Below are 18,252 nucleotides of genomic sequence, written 5' to 3' on the forward strand. Positions count from 1 at the left end.
TTAGGCAATTCAAAAGCATTATTTCATGCTTCTTATAATGGCTACACAAAATGGAAATTTCTTTTTTTGCTCACAGTAGCAGACAAATACACATAAAAATGTATTGCTAGTAAAGCGTCATTTACTTCTTGTTTTATGGATTTTAACCAGCATTCACATGAAGCCTGAGCAGAAACCATGTAATATGACTGATGTAGAATGAATTCTATCTTACTCAAATTATTTTGCAGTCTTTGTTCTCATTAGAGAAGAAAACTCCTGAGGTCAAAAGATAATGGAAATTATATTTCATTTTACCTTAGACTACAAACTCTGGAACTAAACCCAGTGCTTGAATATCTGGATGCATTTAGACCTCCTCAAATAGCATTTAATATTCTTCTATAAATAGCAAACTCTGTATAAGTTGTCACTAGTACAGAGAGAACTCTTGAAAGTGGTATTATATTTATAGCCAAAAAGTATACCACATTCTATACATGCAATGCTCTCCACACATATATGTAGAAAATGTTACAATAAAGTAAGCATTTTTATACTGCAAGTGCTTCTATTTCTACAATCATGTAAGCTTTTTCATCAAACAATTCTTTTTGGATAAATAACATTTTTTGCTAATTCTAAAGGGAAAAGCACCTAAGAAGGTACTGCATCAATGAAATGGAATGGAGCCAGATGAGGAATATACTATTAACTTCAAGAATACAAAATGTTAATTCTTTAATGTTAACTGGCCTTTTGGGATTTCTAATAAGCTGAGTCTAGCATGCTGTGGGATTTTAGCATTGACACGTTTCTAATGAGAGGTTAATGAATCTAATCTCTCAAACCATGGTAAAGCACAAGACTGGGAATCAGGGAGCCAGTTTTGACAGTGGTTGGCTGTGTTCCAGTGGGGTTCACTTATTCATGAAGAAGCTTCCATCAGATACTCTACTTCTTACTGAAACATGAAGCGAGCTGGAAAAGAAAGGTCTCTGTGGTGTAGAAGGAACTGTCAGCAGCCCAAGGAAAAGGCCAAATTAAAATTAAAATTCGCTAACCTTAGCATCTGTCAAAGAGTTTTGAAAGGAAGAAGGAAAGAAGAAAAAAAAGAAGGGTGAACACAGTAGTCTGAGATAGAAAAATTACAACTTTTTACCTGTTTACCAGAAAACTGCCTATTACATCAATAGCCTTATTTCTCCAAGAACAGTTTCTTTGATAAATAGAAATAATGTAACATAGCTAAGCACCATTCTTCCCTGACAACTCATCTACCTGAACATGACACATTTGAATGTGACAAGAATAACTTTCTCGGTCCCAAAGTTTTGTATGGTCAAGGAGAAAGCATCCCACCAAGTAAGTCCACCCATCCAAAAGCTACTGCAACATTCCCTGCAATCCACATTCAAAGAATCAAAGGGAGAAATGCATAAGCATAGCTTACTCTGAACAAAATAAGTACACAATGCATAGCAGACAGGAGAAGTGAAGCTTCCTGCACCTTGAGCAGATGAAGTTTCCTACAAGTTGAGCTTTACATGATTCTCTGGCAACCAACAATCAGCTTATGGTAGGGAAGCTTACTCTCTTCAGAACCCTAACTTAGCTTTGCTATATTCAGGACAGTTTTCATATCTTTGAGAGCTTCATCAAACATGGTTTAAAGTAGTTCATATATGCAAAAGGCACCAAAAAGGTTGTAGAGGACAACTTCATGAACAGACTGACCAACAGAGGCAGTAAAAATTTATTTTCTTAAGTAATTTAGGAAAAAAAAAATCTGGATGGCTAAGTGTGGAATATTCAGGATATGAAATTTATCAAATAAAACCAAACCATGTATTTGAACATTAACATATATGAAACATGCGTAAATTTCTCAAAAGCAAACAGAACTCAGTGAAACTTCATGCACTTCATGAAGAGCTACTATTTTTCACTGGTAGAAGTTCAAAAATTACTTCTTAGCATCTTAATGCATAATTTATTTAAATTCTCTCCTCAGAACAGCCTTTTTCTTTTTTTCAGACTACTCTAGTGAGTACTTGGATTTTGTCTTCATACATTTTACAATTCCTAACACTGGCAAGCACAATTCTGCACTTCAACAGTGACATAGCATGGGTAAATAAATAAATACATTTCATGCAATTTCTTCAGCCAGTCTCACTACCTTCCAAATACTGCAACATTTCTATGCAACTGTGAATGATTAGCATCCCTCCTTCTTCCCACTCTGTTTAGCTCCCTTTTATGTTTGTTCCTGCCTACAATATAGACCTTTTTTCAATACAAGCAAGTCAGGATGATCAAAAGTCCAGTAATAGTCACAACATTTTATCTATATCTCCAATTTATTTTCACATTAACATGCCCACTTTCCCCCCAGTGAGATCTTGAATTCAATACTGGATGTTAATTTAATTCACTTTCTTTGGGAACTCTGTTTCCTTACTCAGATTAGATAAATCCCAATTCTGGCACCAGGAATATCCCTTTTGATGCTGGAACAGTGGGAGAAGGTTTAAGTGGCTCTGAAGGCAACATATTCACCATCTGCTTGAAGCATTCTTATTTGAGAACTTTCTATTTCATTGTTTCAGAGTTAAAAATAGATAGAAATTAGAATTATAAATAGAATCACTTTTTTAAACTATGCTTTAGCACAAAGTAGGATAAGATACATGTCATGGGTATCACAAACTTTCCAGGAGATGAACATATAAATTAAAATATGTAGAAGTATTAAAGGTTCTGAATAAATTGTTGAAAAATCACAGATCAAATACCTAGCCTAAACAGAACAACTTGTAATGAGATTTACAGCCCTGGTAATTATATTGGACTGTTATTTCTTTCCAGAATAGAAGAAAAATGGACCCAGTAAAATGGACCTCCAGTACTGGTAAAAGACAGTGTCATGTATCCTTCTCCAACAAAGACTATTCTTTCTTGGATGGACAACATTCAAAACTTTTATTCTATAAAGTAAAATAGAAAAGAGGGGAAATGGCAAATAACTTTGAATCTCCTCAAATTAATTTCAAAGTATGAGAAAATATTATAAAATCTCAAATTATCCTTGAGATAGTTTTGAGATAAGCAGCTCCTTCTACTACAACGAGGACACTGTAAAATTACTTTAGTTATAATGGAGGAAAATGCTGCCAACTAATAATGTGAGGGAAGATAAAATATCAAATGCCAACATTTTCAGAAACACATTTTCCAAATCCAAACCAAGATCCCTTGCTGCACAGTATTACTGGATCATTCTTAGAAAAATCACTTGACAAACTCTAAATTTATTTCATTTTTTTCAAGGTTCTAAAAGGTCATAAAATCTCCCCTTCAGTAAGCTATCAAGTAATGCAGAATGTTCTGATTTCCCTTTATTTATTCTCTGGCAACATAAAGAGAACTGCTCTCCACTGGAAGGCTAGAGAAAGGCCGAGTTCTCTGGCTCATCTCATGAGATGATTCTTGCATTGTCATTTGCATTATAAAAATTATTTACGTGAACCACTGTTAGTATGAAACATGTTTAGGAAGCAAAAGTTCAGTTTGCTTCCCATTATAGTGATTTTTTTCCCCCCAGCAATCCTGGCAGAGGTTTTGCTTGTTTAGCAGGCTCCATATGTGCTATTTTTTTCTTCTGTCAAAAATCTGACCTCCACACAAATTGTCTGAAGACAAAAGGCAAAGTGACTCCATTCATGAAGACTGTCTTAGTTTGTGGCTAAACAATTAATAAGGATTTGGAGCTGCATGACACAAGGCAGGAAGTAAGGTTAATAGAGAAAACCTTTAAGAGAAATCAGAGGAGTCAGAAATCAGGAAGAATGAGAGAAAATGTTAATTAATTAACTGACTACATGTACGCTCAATTACGATCAATTAAAATAATTCAAGAACCTGGAAATCATTGAAATCTATAACTGGGTAAGGTGAAAGACCTTTTTTCCTTTAGTGGAAAAATCAAGATATTTCTTCCTCAAAACCATCAAAACAAAACAAAAGCACAGCCCAGCTCAGGTCTCCAAGCTGACAGCCAAATATTTATTATCCTATTATTGCAGAGTGTTCTTGAATTTTGCATTAGTTATATTTGCCATAGCTCAGAAAAATGCACTACTGGTTTTTTAATTTTAAGTGGTATCTTTTCAATTTTAGATACAGAATCACTACAAAAGCACGAGCTGCATATTGAAATTAATGCCAAGCTGTTCCATCTGTATTAAAAATCTCAACAGTTGCCAAAGTTCAAATGTAGATCTCTTACCAGTAATACTCCTGGAAGTAAAAATCATACATGTTTGCTTTTCCAACAGCTCAAATAAAGAGGAAGAGGTTAAATAAGCTGCTAAGGTTTCACAGCATCGAAGACAACAGCATTGAGAAAGGAAATAAAAAAGAGCAGGTATAGATCTGTTAAAATTTCTGCCTTTTTACCATTATACTCCTTTCCCTTTAGAAACATAACCTTGATTTATTATTTTTTTTTTTAATCTCACTAGTTACAAGAACAGGTGTCTGTCTCCAGGGATGCCTCTTCTGAATAGGTTTTCCAATCATTGGCTTTCCAAACTCTAGAACAGTTCTGTCTCATACAACATTTTGATTTGGAGGTGATGGGAGGTTTTGCTGTCCCTTACATAGCACCATTAGTTGTCAGGCATATTGAGGCATATTAAATACAGAGTTAATAAAAATACTGACAAAGGGAAATATTTGCACAGTACTGGTCTCCTGAGATACCATGATGTATAGCCAGTAGTGAAAGACTGCAGGCCTCAGTCTGAGTGTCCCAGCAAAAAAACATGTTGAAGGTGGAAAGTTCCATGTCCCAAGATCAGGTTGTTTAAAGAACAGCTTGAATTTGCAATAATTAAAGCTGTACTTCAACATAAATAGACATTGCTTGAAGGAGGCAGAAAAGGCAAACTAAAAGCATAGCTACAGGCAATGAGATTCAGAAGTTCTGGTCAAAGGTCTCAAATCCATCCCTTTAATTTGACAAACTGAGTATCTGGTGTCATTCTTTTTTGTTAAAATAGTAGAACAATAATTCCAGATAAGGATTCCATTGATAAATGATTGGTTAATTATTCTATTAAACTTGGAGACACAACTACAGAAGAGTAGTCACTAGACTAGTAATATTAAAGTGGAAAATATTAAAGGAAAGAAAAGAAGGAAAAAAGAGATTTAGTGCGATTCCACTAGAGCATTATAACATGGTCACCTACAATGTACTTCACACCCAGTACCTTAATACTACAACCACCAGGAGTTTAGGCATCCTTAAAAAGATAAATGTATTAAATAGCAAGATGCTCCAAAATTTAACAGCTGTGAAATTTAACACACAGAGAATCACTGTGCCACATACTGGAATAGGCAGCTGTATAAAGAAGTTAAATTGAGAATTTGAGCATTTTGCAGTAAATAAGTATTATAATTCTATCACTTATGTCACTATTTCATGGGGTTTTTTTTCCTTCATGGCCCAGAGCCTGTGTAGAAACCATCAACCTCTTTTTTTTTTTAATCAAATACAACTCAGACTTATTTCTGCAAGGATTTTTTCCCCATATTTCTACAAATATTGCTAGTTAAACTTAGCATTAACTGGCTACCAGAGAATACAATTAGACTGTGGAAAGCAAAATCAGCTTCAAACCTGACATAACAGTACTGGATAAATAAATATACCAGCATTTTTCAAATTATAAATTTCAAATATATAAATGAGGGAAGGTTAACTTCAAAGGCCTTCTGTCCCCTGAACACTCTTCTTGTCATTATGTGTGATTTTGTGCCAGCTGAGGACTCATTTTCATGAACAAGTAGCTTTTTGCTGGGTGCAGGCTTTATGTGTAAAATATGCTAAAATAGGTAAATATCAAATGCGTTTATCATTCCTAATAACAATAAAAAAAATTCTTCTAACTTGAAACTTTAATGTGAAAATAAGCTCTGGAACAAATTTATTATCCTGTGAACAAAGAGTTTCATTGTATAAATCAGCATCTTAAAAAAAAATCAGCTCAAGAAACATTCTATTACTAATATTCAGATATCTAAAAATTATAGCTGCCAAAATACTTTATTGCAGAGATTTCCAAACTCATGGAGGGAGGAAGAGAAGCATTTAAACAGCAGGTAATTTAATGTCAGAATCCAAGAATACTCAGAACAGTGGCCAAAATAAAAACAATCAAGCAGCAAATATTCCCTAGATTAGCTAATACTACTTCAGTGGTCTGTGAACACATTCTGGAATTTGGACACTAAGGAGATGGAACAAACAGTTTTGGAAATAACTCATTCTTAAAATTTTAAACCCTCCATAAGTATCAGAGTGAATTACACTGGGCTGCTTTGGTGGTTTTTCTACACAGAATGTATATAAATAACAGCACCACAATTCTAAGGATAACTTCCAATCAAATCCATGTGAACAGAAACACTAATTTCAAACAATAGCTGTCAATATGTAGCAGAGCAGAAGAGGTGATTGTAAATTGTGTCCAATGCAAAGAAGGGAATTCTAGTAACTAAGTGAAATGAACTTAGAGAAAGTGAATGGAATTGTTTAGAATGGAAATCTGAGCAGCACATGTGAAAATATGCACACTAATGTCATTTGAAACAAATGGCTCCAGGCAATTTTCTCCATGTCATTTTTTTTCCATGCTGTAAAACTACAACTATTTCTGATGACATTTATTCTTCCTTACTGCAACTAAAAAAACTAAACTAAACAACACATTTTTTCCTGCTCCAGTACAAGATTTCTGAGTTCTTCAGAACAAATTATTTCATCTGTTGCCACAGACACCCTAGTGTTTAAATCTATCTACTAATGCACTTGAAGATTTTTATATTCCTAATCCACTCCTATTTAAACATCTCTTTCTCACAGTACTATAAAACAGATTTTAATAAAGTACTATTTATCCTGGAAGACACTCCTGTACATAGCAAAGGATGCCATCAGTCCTTCATTATGCAGCTTGATAACAACCATTTCACAAAAGACTAATGGCAAACGGTTTCTTTGCAAATTAACAGTGGTTTACTTTAGACAAGCTCGTGATTCAGTATCAGATTTTTGCTTTAAAAACCCACAGATTTTCAACTACTCTTAATACACCTGCTAAATAAATGCTGCCAGTCAGCTACAGAGTTCCAGGCACATCTTATTCTTAATATTACCTTTTATGGATGTCCTCAAGGAATACTCTAGGGGTAAGAAGCAAGATGAAAACTCTACATTTTTGGAAAGAGGTTTTCAGATCACATTGAAATGTATCGGTGGAGTTCCCTGCAAGCTTGACAAATTACCATCAGTGGTAGAAGGCTTTTTTTTTTAAATTTGGGGAAAGACTAAATTTACATTATATTTAGCAAGCACCTTCTCCTGACTTAAATTTAACTTGGTTTTCTTTAAACTATGCTGCTTTTGATGGATAGTTTTCACCACCACATTCATCAGATTTCTTTCATGATGAGATTTGTGAGGAAGAATAAAAAAACAGCTAAAATACTCCTGAGTATAAATCAGAAAAAGTGCCCTGCAGATACTGCCATACTGGCTATGCCTTTAAATGGAAGCACTGTGTTTGTTACCCTTATCAGCTCATAGTTCTAGAAATTCTAAAAATGGCATCTTCAAGCAAGGCTTACAGACACACTGACACTTAAGATTTAAACAGTTGCAACATGATACCCACTTTATACATAGAGATGCTTACAGCTCTGGTTTTCAGGGTCAACTGTAAGAGAAATTTACACATGACAAACAATTTTCCATTCATCTCTAACTATTCTACCCATTCTCCTGTCTTGTAATTCATGTTCCCAAGGATGCCTTCATCAACAAAAACCAGAAGTGTTCAGGACTCCTTCAATATGCAAACTCAAACATAGAAACAAAGCCAGGATAAACCGAAGAAGAATGCCTGGACTCAGCTAAGACTTAGTGTCCACAAAAAGAAAGACTAAAATTCTGAGGAAAGTAAGAACTTCTAATTTGTAAGTAAGCAGCAATCAAGGTGATATGAGACCCTCACATCATATTTATAACTCAAAATGACAGTGGTAACTGTAGAGACTCCATGCTCCCCTAATGCTTTCCTTGTGTATTCACTGGGCATTGAGGGCTCAGCAAAGGCAGTTTGCAGTGACCATATTGGTTTCCCAGGTTTGGTACATAAAGGGCTCCCTAAAGATGAAGGACCCATTGATTTCTCTTCATATGCTTACAATCCACAAATGCTAAAACCTAGGAGCAATTCAATAGATTATTATTATCAATAGGTATCTTCACTTCTGCTGTCAATACTAAAATACATTCCACTCCTGTACTGAGTTTGCTCAATACTGTCCAAAACTCGTCAGTGTCTCTTTACTATAAAATGCAGAATCCAGTGAAATGTAACTATACATTTGTCCATTAAAATGCATTCAAAGAGGTGCATGAATATGGAAAGCAACAGCCTCATTGACTTTTACATTTCTGGATTTATGGCTCCAAGTGAACAGTGTATGAAACAGTGTACCAATCTCTAACCCACAACTCCTTCTCAGATGGAAACACTTTATTTTCTTAATTTACTGGGGCTCAAAGTCCAGGACTCAGGGACATTTGCTTTCACTCACAGGGGAAAAAAAATTGTTTAATAGTAATGTGTCTAAATTTGGTAAATACAAACAAATCCTAAAGATAAGACAATCTTCTTTAGGTTTTAACCATTGTAGAAAATTATTTTATATTGAAAATTGCAGGCATCATCTGCTATCTACACCCCCATCCTATAATAGGGGCTGGCAGTAGGACTATCCCCAGTCTGACCCAAATTGGGTCACAGAATTTTGAGTCTCCTCTTTAACCCTCTTGCCTGCTCAATATCCTCACTCACAGTACCTGCTATAAGCCAGGCAGTGCAGTTACCTTGAACTTTACAGGAAATACCACTCTAGAGGCATTTTCTTTTTCTTCCCAAACCTTAAGGACAGTTAAATAACAAAAGACAGAAGCTACTTGCAAAAGGTTTACAAAGATGCAGTATATGGAGAGATTTTTACTTTTTTCAAATATAGTTTCTTTCTAAAATAGTGTAACATAACCAACATTTGGTTTAAACACAAAAATTACATACATAAAACTGTAAGAAATGGTTAACTATATGGGTATACATGGTAACTAAAGTATATATTTAAGATATATAGATACACTTTGGGCATATTCTAAATTTCCCTGAATTTCCAAATAACTAACTTGTAATAATTTTCATTATATTTTTAGTAGACATAGTATCAAAGACTGCCTGGATTTCCATTTTAGTCATGAACAACACTGCATTCTGGCAACATTCTGAAGTGCAACTCTCCTATTTTTAGAGCCCAAAACCCAAAAACTTATTTTAGGTAAGATTTATTACTCAACATTTTTAGATCTATTCTCCTGATGTGGGCGTGAATTAATCTGGAGTGGAAAAACCCCACTCTGTTTGCTGGTGCTACTAATATACTGAAATTGCTCATAAAATCATAAAGAAAAAATTTATTGGACATTGTACCAGTATTGAATGTTATCACCAGATACCTTATTCAATCATCTGCTGTATAATACCAAGTATAAACAAGCTGTTTGCACAAATCAAAGGCTGTTAATGTTGTGGAACACACTTGCACTTCTATTACTTCAAAGACTGTATAGCTATATGCTCCATTACTATTTCCTGTAAGTATTACTTCAAGGCTTCAAAGCTATTCCTAAATCTTATATATTTCCACACTGGCTCTTCACTTGGATATTGAGTCCTTCTGTTGGTAATTTGATCACTCTGAATACTTTGCTGCTGTGATTGCTACTTTTCTCTGGAATTGCAATAAACATGCACATTTATTCTTGCCCTCTATAAGAACTCTGCAAAAAAAAAAAATCTTGAGAAATGTAATATTATTTTTAGAGGAATTTTTTTGCTGCCATATGCAAAGAATAATGTTTTGTAACTTTACCTTATTTTCTTTTTTCATCATACTGTTTAAAACCATTGTTCAAAATGAAAGGAAGTATTTAGGTTATGTGATTCTGACTATATCTAACTCCTAGCTCATATCAGGATGGAACTTTTACAATAAGAACTAGCACCAGGCCTTAGTTTGCACTGTGGAGCAGTCTCGGAGTGCATAAAACAGATGCTTTTTTGCTTTTTTTGGATGAAACAACTGGAGCGGCACTCAAACTGCTAATGAGTTCCAGCTCACAGGACCAGACCAGAGTCACCTCAAAGGAAAAAGCCCAAAGACTCATTGTAAGCACTGGGTCCCCAGCACCATTTTTGTGGCAGTCAGCTTGACAGCAAACACACAGCCAAGTAATAAAGACATAACTTCACACAAAAAAAAAAAAAAAAGAAAAGCAAAGAGCCATGCTTTATCAGGGACTACTTTATGTTTCAGAGCTTGCTAAATAAAACTTTGGAAAGGGTGCTGTTTAGCAAATGAAGGAATATATAGTTGTCTTCCTATAAATTCAACCAACTGAAATTACATTTGAGTTACCAAGAAAAGTTCATTTCAACTTTTAAATCTATGCTGATGACATTTAGATCAGTTTCAAAAGGCATATAGAAATTTATATAGAAACTTGAATTTAATTCTGACTGCTTCCCCAACAATCACGGCAATTCAATTCACTGAACAGATTTATGTTAAAATTAGATAATGAGGACTGAAAAATCAGTTTAAGATCAGAAAAACTCCAAGCTACTTGCTTTTTAAAGAAAGGCTTGTCTGCTAAAAACACCTAAGCATACCCTACACATCAAACAGTGCACCTACTTGAACAAAATACAAATTATCTCACTACTGCCAGTTTTCTAGTAAAAACAATAGGCAATCAATCTAAAACTCCAGAATCTTTTTTTTTTTTTTTTTTTAATACTTTGGGAAAAGGTGTCAAACTCTCCCTGTTTAGAAATAAGAGTGAAATATATCCAGCTGTCTTGGAGCCAAAACCTTAGCCACCCAGGCTGCTGTCTTTTGGCTGCAAAAGAGGATGCCATGCCTTCAGAATCCATAGATTCCCAGAGGAATCTATCCTGTACACAATCCAACACGTGAGCACAGTGCATTGACCCAGCTCCAGGTACAAAGTCACTCAGCATTTTCAGGAGGTCCTTTTCACACTCATTCCCAACTGAACTGCAATGGAACTGAACACGAGGAGTATCTTGTGACGGAAAGCCAGCACCAGGCAAAATTAATGATTACCCTTTCAGCCCTGAGAATGAGAGAGGATGGGGCAATGGGAGCAAAGGGATTCATAGTGGAATGATCTGGATACATACATGGTGCTATCTTTGTTAATCATCATGTATCTCAAGAGATTCAATCTGAACTAGGACTGCCTTTAGGTCTACCATTAGTGATCTCAAAAGCCCAAGGAAGGCTACCAAAGCAACGTGTAGCCACATTTCTCTTCACAGAGAAAAGCAAGGCACAATTCTTCCCAAGAATATTCTGGGTTTCACATTCTCTGTACCTCAGAGAAAGGAAAAAAAATTCTTATCATGTACTGTGCCTGTTTTTGTGCAAAAGTAGAATACAATATGGAGATTATTTACCCAAAGTGATGGTGTTTTGTTTCCTTGGCCTATCAGGGCCAAGTGTATGTGTGTGTCAGGACTGGCGGCTGACAGTCACGGGATGCTGTGCAGTGTGTGCAGAGTTGAGTGCTTGGCAGATTCAGTTTAGATGTAATATAGTATAATATAGTAAAAAATAAGATAGTATAATAAAATAATTAGCCTTCTGATAAGATGGAGTCCTCCTCATCATTCCACTCCCCTCATTGGGGACAAAAATATCTACTATAGCAACGAGCTTCTTTCACTTTACAGTGGGCACAAATGCCCACACGCAATTCTAAGGACATAAGTAAATTTAGCTTACAGTAAAGGTTTCTGGCTCTTAGTTTTAAACCACGGAATTATTTTTCCTAATTTTATCATGCTATCTTCTAATGGCTGGAGTACAACAAGACAGTAAAGAACAGCATCCTTATTATTTTGTCAATATTTAACTGCCTAAATATTGCCTGTAGCAAATTTACTATTTAAAAACACCATTGCAGATGGAGTAGAGCATATTTCACAATAATATGCCCACCATTTAAAATGTACATCACAACTGACCAATTTTTTAAAGCAGATTCACTGGGATATACACACTCACCCACAACCAATGCCATCGTACAACCGAACCTGGGAACCAATAATTTGCCTAATAAACAAAAGACAGCTTTCCCTCATTTCAAAAGAAATACTAATGTGTTTTACATAAGAACAATTTTAACATCTTTTTTTATTTATCATCACAAGGTAAATTTGGATAAGCTGAAATACGACCCATAATTTTACTTTGTAAGATGCTCTATCTACCTTACATGAATTAGTCTTACACTTTCAGCTAACAGCTCAATTTCACCTTCTACTCCTAAAGGGAGGGAGGGACAGATATACCATGGAAGAGACATGTACCAGAATATTCCAGAGGAAACTTAATAGAATAAAACTTTTCAAACACTCCTGAAATATTTAGACATCTGTAATACAAAAATAACTTCTGATTCCAGGCCCAATTGTAACTTAGTTCTATCACTGCCATGATTTTACCATCTGACCCAGCAGTACAAGTTAAGAAGAAATAGCTTAGCAGTTTCTTCAGCAAAGAGGAGAGGTGGACAAAAGGTCAAGCTATTCAGTCCTACAAAGCTAATGGGTACATTGCTTTACTTGAAACATTAGTATCTCTCCAAAATCCCATAACTATGAACAAAATAGATTAAATCAGGATACAGAATCCTGGCATACAGGGAAGTAATAGAAATCCTGAGAGAATTACAGCACGAAGAGAAATGTTGTAAAAGCTTTGCTGCTTCAAGAGTAAAAGTGTTCCTGGTACAAGCTTCTTGCTAACTTCTATAATACAAAATCATGAGTCACAGTTGGCCCAAACCTTAAACTGCTGCTTATAAAGACACTGTCATGATAATTCAGAGAAAAAGTTCACCTCTAACTGTTTCTAAGTACCACATTTTATGTGGTATTTACAGAATGGCAGGCAGCCAATGAAATCCTCAGTAGAACTCTACTATCCTCACATAGCTTGCAAGTCATCTTATTTTCTATCTCTGAACATCACAATGTATTGTAAAATTAGTTTCTCCCTTGCTTCAGCTGGCAATTTACTATATCAATCTTCTTAAATGTTTAAAATTAACATAAAAGTCCTTATTCAGATTACTTTAAATAAAAGATAAGCACACACAGCATTGTTTCAAAATAACAGTTATTCACATATCTATTTTCAATGGCTACATTTGGAACAAAAGCAGCTTGAAGGCAAAATATATTCAAAAATTACACAGAGCCAGGTGAAATATTAGAGATTGTATCTTCCCTCTTCCAACACTATAAAAAAAAGGACAAAATGACATTATCACAAGAAACTTAGCAGAGAGGGGCTCAATAAAGAATTCTGATTTATTAAACACAAGTGACACCATTGCCCCCTGACAGGCTTTGATTTATATTGCTTTTAATTCACAGCTAGCAATGAAGTTTATCTGTTCCCTTTTCGTCCAGGTCATAATGGACATGGATTTTAGATGACATGGAATGAAAAACACTGTTACACTGCAGTGCAACCTCCCATGAGAAGGCAAAACAAAACTGCAACTGAAATTTAATGTTCCAATGATTAAGAGAGATTCTGTAGAACAGATAGCTAAAGGCAGAAAAAGTACATTGGAAGTCAGAAGCTTGTGAGATTGAGAGGCTTGCTGACCTACTGCAGGTCTCAAAAAGGATCAAAGATCTCTCAGCAAGACTAACCCATTCCTTCAGCTTCAGAGTATACTGCAAATATTATTTACCCAAGACATACACTTGTGAGGTGAAGAGGAAATACTGTCAGGTCACAGTATCAACAGAGGACATGCTGGAACAAGGTGATCACTAGAAAAGCAGGGAAGCAGCACCAGATGGTTATGTTCTGACAGGATTTTAATACAGCGGAAAGTTAGAATGACTGCATCTCTGCATCTTAACAATTCAGACACCTGATTCTTGACAGCCAGAGGACAGAAAACATTGCCAGAAGCACTACAGGTGATTTGAAGAATCACAAACAGAACACCTTTATTTCCAGCTTAGGATTTCATAAAAATTATGTCACAATGAAATATACTCAGAAATGCAGCTTCCCTGCAGCTAACCAAACAGTACTTGGTTGATTAAAGCACCACAAAGTGCTGTAATCTCTGTGATTGACTCATTGTATTAATAAGTAATAGTTGTGACTGAGCTTTAAGAAAGAAATTGTTGCTGCAAATATAAATTGTAGTTCTTACTGTAACAATACCCAAGGACAAACTACATTGTGCTGCTGTAAGAGAGAAATTGTTTTCATTTAATTTAATCTTGAGATATATCTATATAGATATATATGTATATGCAAGCATATACATATATACCTATTACTTCTTATTGTCTGTATGGAAGAAACAGGATATTACATGGAAAGGCTCTACATCTTTGCAAGTATACCTTCTACCTTCTACCTTTATATTACATTCTGAAATAAAAAAACCACTGCCAAATAATATGTTATGCAAATAGGAGTTCTATTGTAAGTTATTTCATGAATTTCTGGACTGAAAAAAATATGTAGTGAATGAAATCCACCTATGTTCAGCATCTCTTTCCATCACATAATTCCTATCCTAAAGAAAAACATGAACTTGAGAGCAGCATAGATTTCTGTATTCTGCATGCAATTCTTTACACTTTGCTAATAACCAATTAAGATGCATAATACGCTGACATCAAACAACTTGAGAATACACACTTTGCCACTGAATCTTTCAATTCTTCATCTCTCTTCTTAAAGAAAATCAGATTCCAATGAATATGTTTCAACAAGAAATGGTGCACCTTACTGTGTGCCAAGGAGCACTGACATGCTGGAGACTTGTACTTGCAATAAATTTCCTGTGCAAAAACTTGAGCAGAAGTCTACAACAAAGAAGCTGACACACACCAGACTGCACTTAAATGAATAGACTTTGAATTAATTTTAATACCAGTACTTTAGCTCAGCTTCACTATCACTACATCATATGGACAGTGCCATAAAGGTGAAATGCATCAATCCTTCAGCACTTTTTGCAGGTCAAAAGACTTCCTTACAAATGGCCTGATACCAATCAAGCAGCAGAAAGCTTATTTTACACTAAAACCCCCTTTTTGCTGCTCTCTATGTCAGAAGTTTGGCCTATTTTGAAGCTATTTTACTTTGAGTCTATTCTATTTTTACATTATTACATGACATATACAACTGTGGATGCTTAGAGCTATATTTCTGGAAAAATAAACATAACCACTGACCAACAGGTAACACAGCAAAGGGAAAATTGATGTGTTTTATGCATAAATTAAAAGCCTCTTAAAGACTTTGTCCAGAACCTTGCTTCAGGTAAATACCTGGAAAATTACAATCTCATGATATGTCAGTGAAGAATATGTTAACAAAACCATACTGTGCACCAGTATCTTACTAGGTAAATAGCCTCTTTCAGTAAAACTTAAAAAACTTTTTTAAAAAAGTAAAACTTACAAAGCTTAAAGTTTTATACATGACTCTTGGCTAGGGTATTTTTGCCAACAATTAAAAAGCAACATGAATTAATATTATAACATAGTCCAGAAGAATCTACAAAAAGTAAATGCCATCCTAGTGCACAGTGTTTTTCAAGTGGAAACTTAATTTCAAAAGCTGCAGTTCAGAAAAAAACAAGAACCTTTTATTCTGCTAGATAGTGCTACACTCCATTTCCAAAAGGAGCTGTAGATATTACAGCGAAGCTACATAATTTTGATGAGCTTGTATAATGAAGTCTGTAAATCAACAATGCTTTGATTATTGAGTATTCTTCCTGCCTAACCATCACCACCAATTTTTCAGAAGTCATTCTGGAGTACTTGCTAAATACCTTTCACTATAAACAGTGGCTTTATTTTCCCCTTTTCTGTTATTCAGTCTGATTCAGAGATCAGCACTGAAAGATTGCTGCTGGAAATCATTATCAAATTTCAAAGTAACAAGTAACAACTTCAGGAGCTGAGAGAGAGAGAATCATTAGGACAACTGCAGGAACCCCCAAAATGATGCAGAGCATAAGACAATATTGCAGAACATTTTTAACACAAAGATGGCAAGTATGTATAAGCATGAATAGAGGAAAGAGGGAAAACTACACAAACCATTTTTGCATATGAGCTCTGACAGGATAACTGTGCCATCTATCTGCATGTCTGTACAGGGAAAAAAGTTACAGGTCTTACCCTAACTGGTGAGCTACTATTGCATGTGCAGATTTATCACTTTTGCCATTTCTGTGTTGCTAACTCATCCATATTTCTAAATAAGACTACTTGTGAACTTCTAATTTTTGTGAGAATACATCATACAGAAGTACTTAAAATCCAGAGAAGTCATACCTGCTGCCAAGGATTGGCTCCCCAGAAGTTCCCAAAGCAGAATAGTCCATGCCATAGAAATTCAGTCCTAAAAGTATTTTATTCCTCCATTTTGAATCAGGATCCAGTACTTCAACACAAGCTCGTACCCAGGGAAGGGGGGAATTTGGACCAGGTCTATCAAGTTAGCAAAAAATCAAACAGACTGTCAGAAAAAGTACATGTTCACACTTAGCCTTCTCTTTTTGACCAGTGTAATTGTAAAAAGAAAATTTTGGCACACAAAAATCAGTGAAGATGAACCTATAATTCTATCAATGTTAAATGCACATTCTTCTGTAGCTTGAAGTGCTGATATACAAAACATGATTGCCCCACTCTTGACTTTTTGATTCAATTCTAAGGTGAAGAGACACACAATTCCTTCCTAGAGGTAAGAAAATGTTTCCCCCTAGCACATTGCTACTGGGTCTTGCACAATGCATATGCTATAGTTCAAAATTCTGTATGACTTCAGTTTTTTTCCTCAATGTTTTTGCAGCAATCTGGCAAAATTGACCATTTACTTGCAGAAAGAACTATAAAATTAGTGACTATTAAGCAAAATTGTGTAACACTTATTTATGGGAAAAAAACCTACAAAGTACCAAACAAAAACCTACAGGAAAAAAAAAAAGAGCATAGCCTTAATACACAGAGTAATTGAATTGCCATATCCATAACATTAGGATATTGTGCTCATTCCATTCCTACCTCACTGGAGAGGAGAGCAGGCTCTGGCTCAAACATTAACATGACAAAAGGCACTCTCTAGCATGGTAACAGGAAGTGGTTATCCCAGTCTTACAAATATCAACATCTGCTACTCCCTACTAATCATCTGCCTCAAAGCCTTCATGATACCTGTGCCATTAAAACTCAACATGCTAATACACCAGAGCAAAGTTGCTGGGAACTGTGCTCATATTTAAAGGCAAATGAAGCATCAATTGTTTAAAACTAATTTGTTTGACAATGTTATTATTAGTAGATTATTAGTGGACCTATCCTGCAGAACTGTGCTAAATAACTCAAAAAGAGTTATTTAGCCTGGAAAAGAGTAAGTTATCCTTTTAAAAGAATGTCTTTTTAGCTGGAGTACAAAGTCTTTCATAATATCCAAAGTCCAGATACACACTGCTGTTAAAAATGTACTTCGTTTTGAGCTTCTGGACAAATTGTCTACTTTAATTACTAACCCAGAACTTTAGTATCATACAAGAACAAAGCACTACCCACTTTACTAGAAGTGGTAGATCTGTGGATTTACCAGACCTCAGTAGGAATTAGCTCCTTCAATGCTCTTTCTGGTGTCAGATGGAATCTTACCGATGTGGTGCTGAATAGTCGTACGTCATGAGACTGAAGCTGTCTACTGCCGAGGCCAACTGATCAAATTCTCTCTTTGTGAGCATTCCTGGCTGGTTGGTCCTTCCAAAACAAAGCAAAGTAGAAACAGGAAGAGATAAATTACAACCATGACCAGGCTTACTCTCTTGTTTAGGTTTCATACCATTTGATCATATAAGAAAAGTCTTTCATTCTGAGGTGGCCAAAAAAATTAAAATATGCATTTCAGTGCCATTTTTGTAATAAACATCTAAGAAAAAATATTCAATGCTATGTAGGTGGTCAGTGGGAAGAATCATACTTCCACAGCATACTTATC

At 35.2% G+C, this 18,252-nt stretch overlaps 1 protein-coding gene across 2 annotated transcripts in view; it reads right to left on the reverse strand.

Moving 5' to 3' along the window:
- The window catches only part of CHID1 (chitinase domain containing 1), a 98,506-nt gene that overhangs the window by 43,865 nt on the left and 36,389 nt on the right, over positions 1–18,252 (reverse strand). For both annotated transcript variants that reach the window (XM_058026423.1, XM_058026425.1), the window contains exons 9-10: positions 17,913–18,014; positions 16,566–16,721 (exon numbers count right to left, since the gene is read on the reverse strand). In XM_058026423.1, coding sequence (XP_057882406.1) covers positions 16,566–16,721; positions 17,913–18,014 — 258 coding nt within the window. The remainder of the gene's footprint in view (positions 1–16,565; positions 16,722–17,912; positions 18,015–18,252) is intronic.

The sequence above is a fragment of the Melospiza georgiana genome, chromosome 6 (assembly GCF_028018845.1).
Source record: "Melospiza georgiana isolate bMelGeo1 chromosome 6, bMelGeo1.pri, whole genome shotgun sequence".
NCBI lineage: Eukaryota > Metazoa > Chordata > Aves > Passeriformes > Passerellidae > Melospiza > Melospiza georgiana.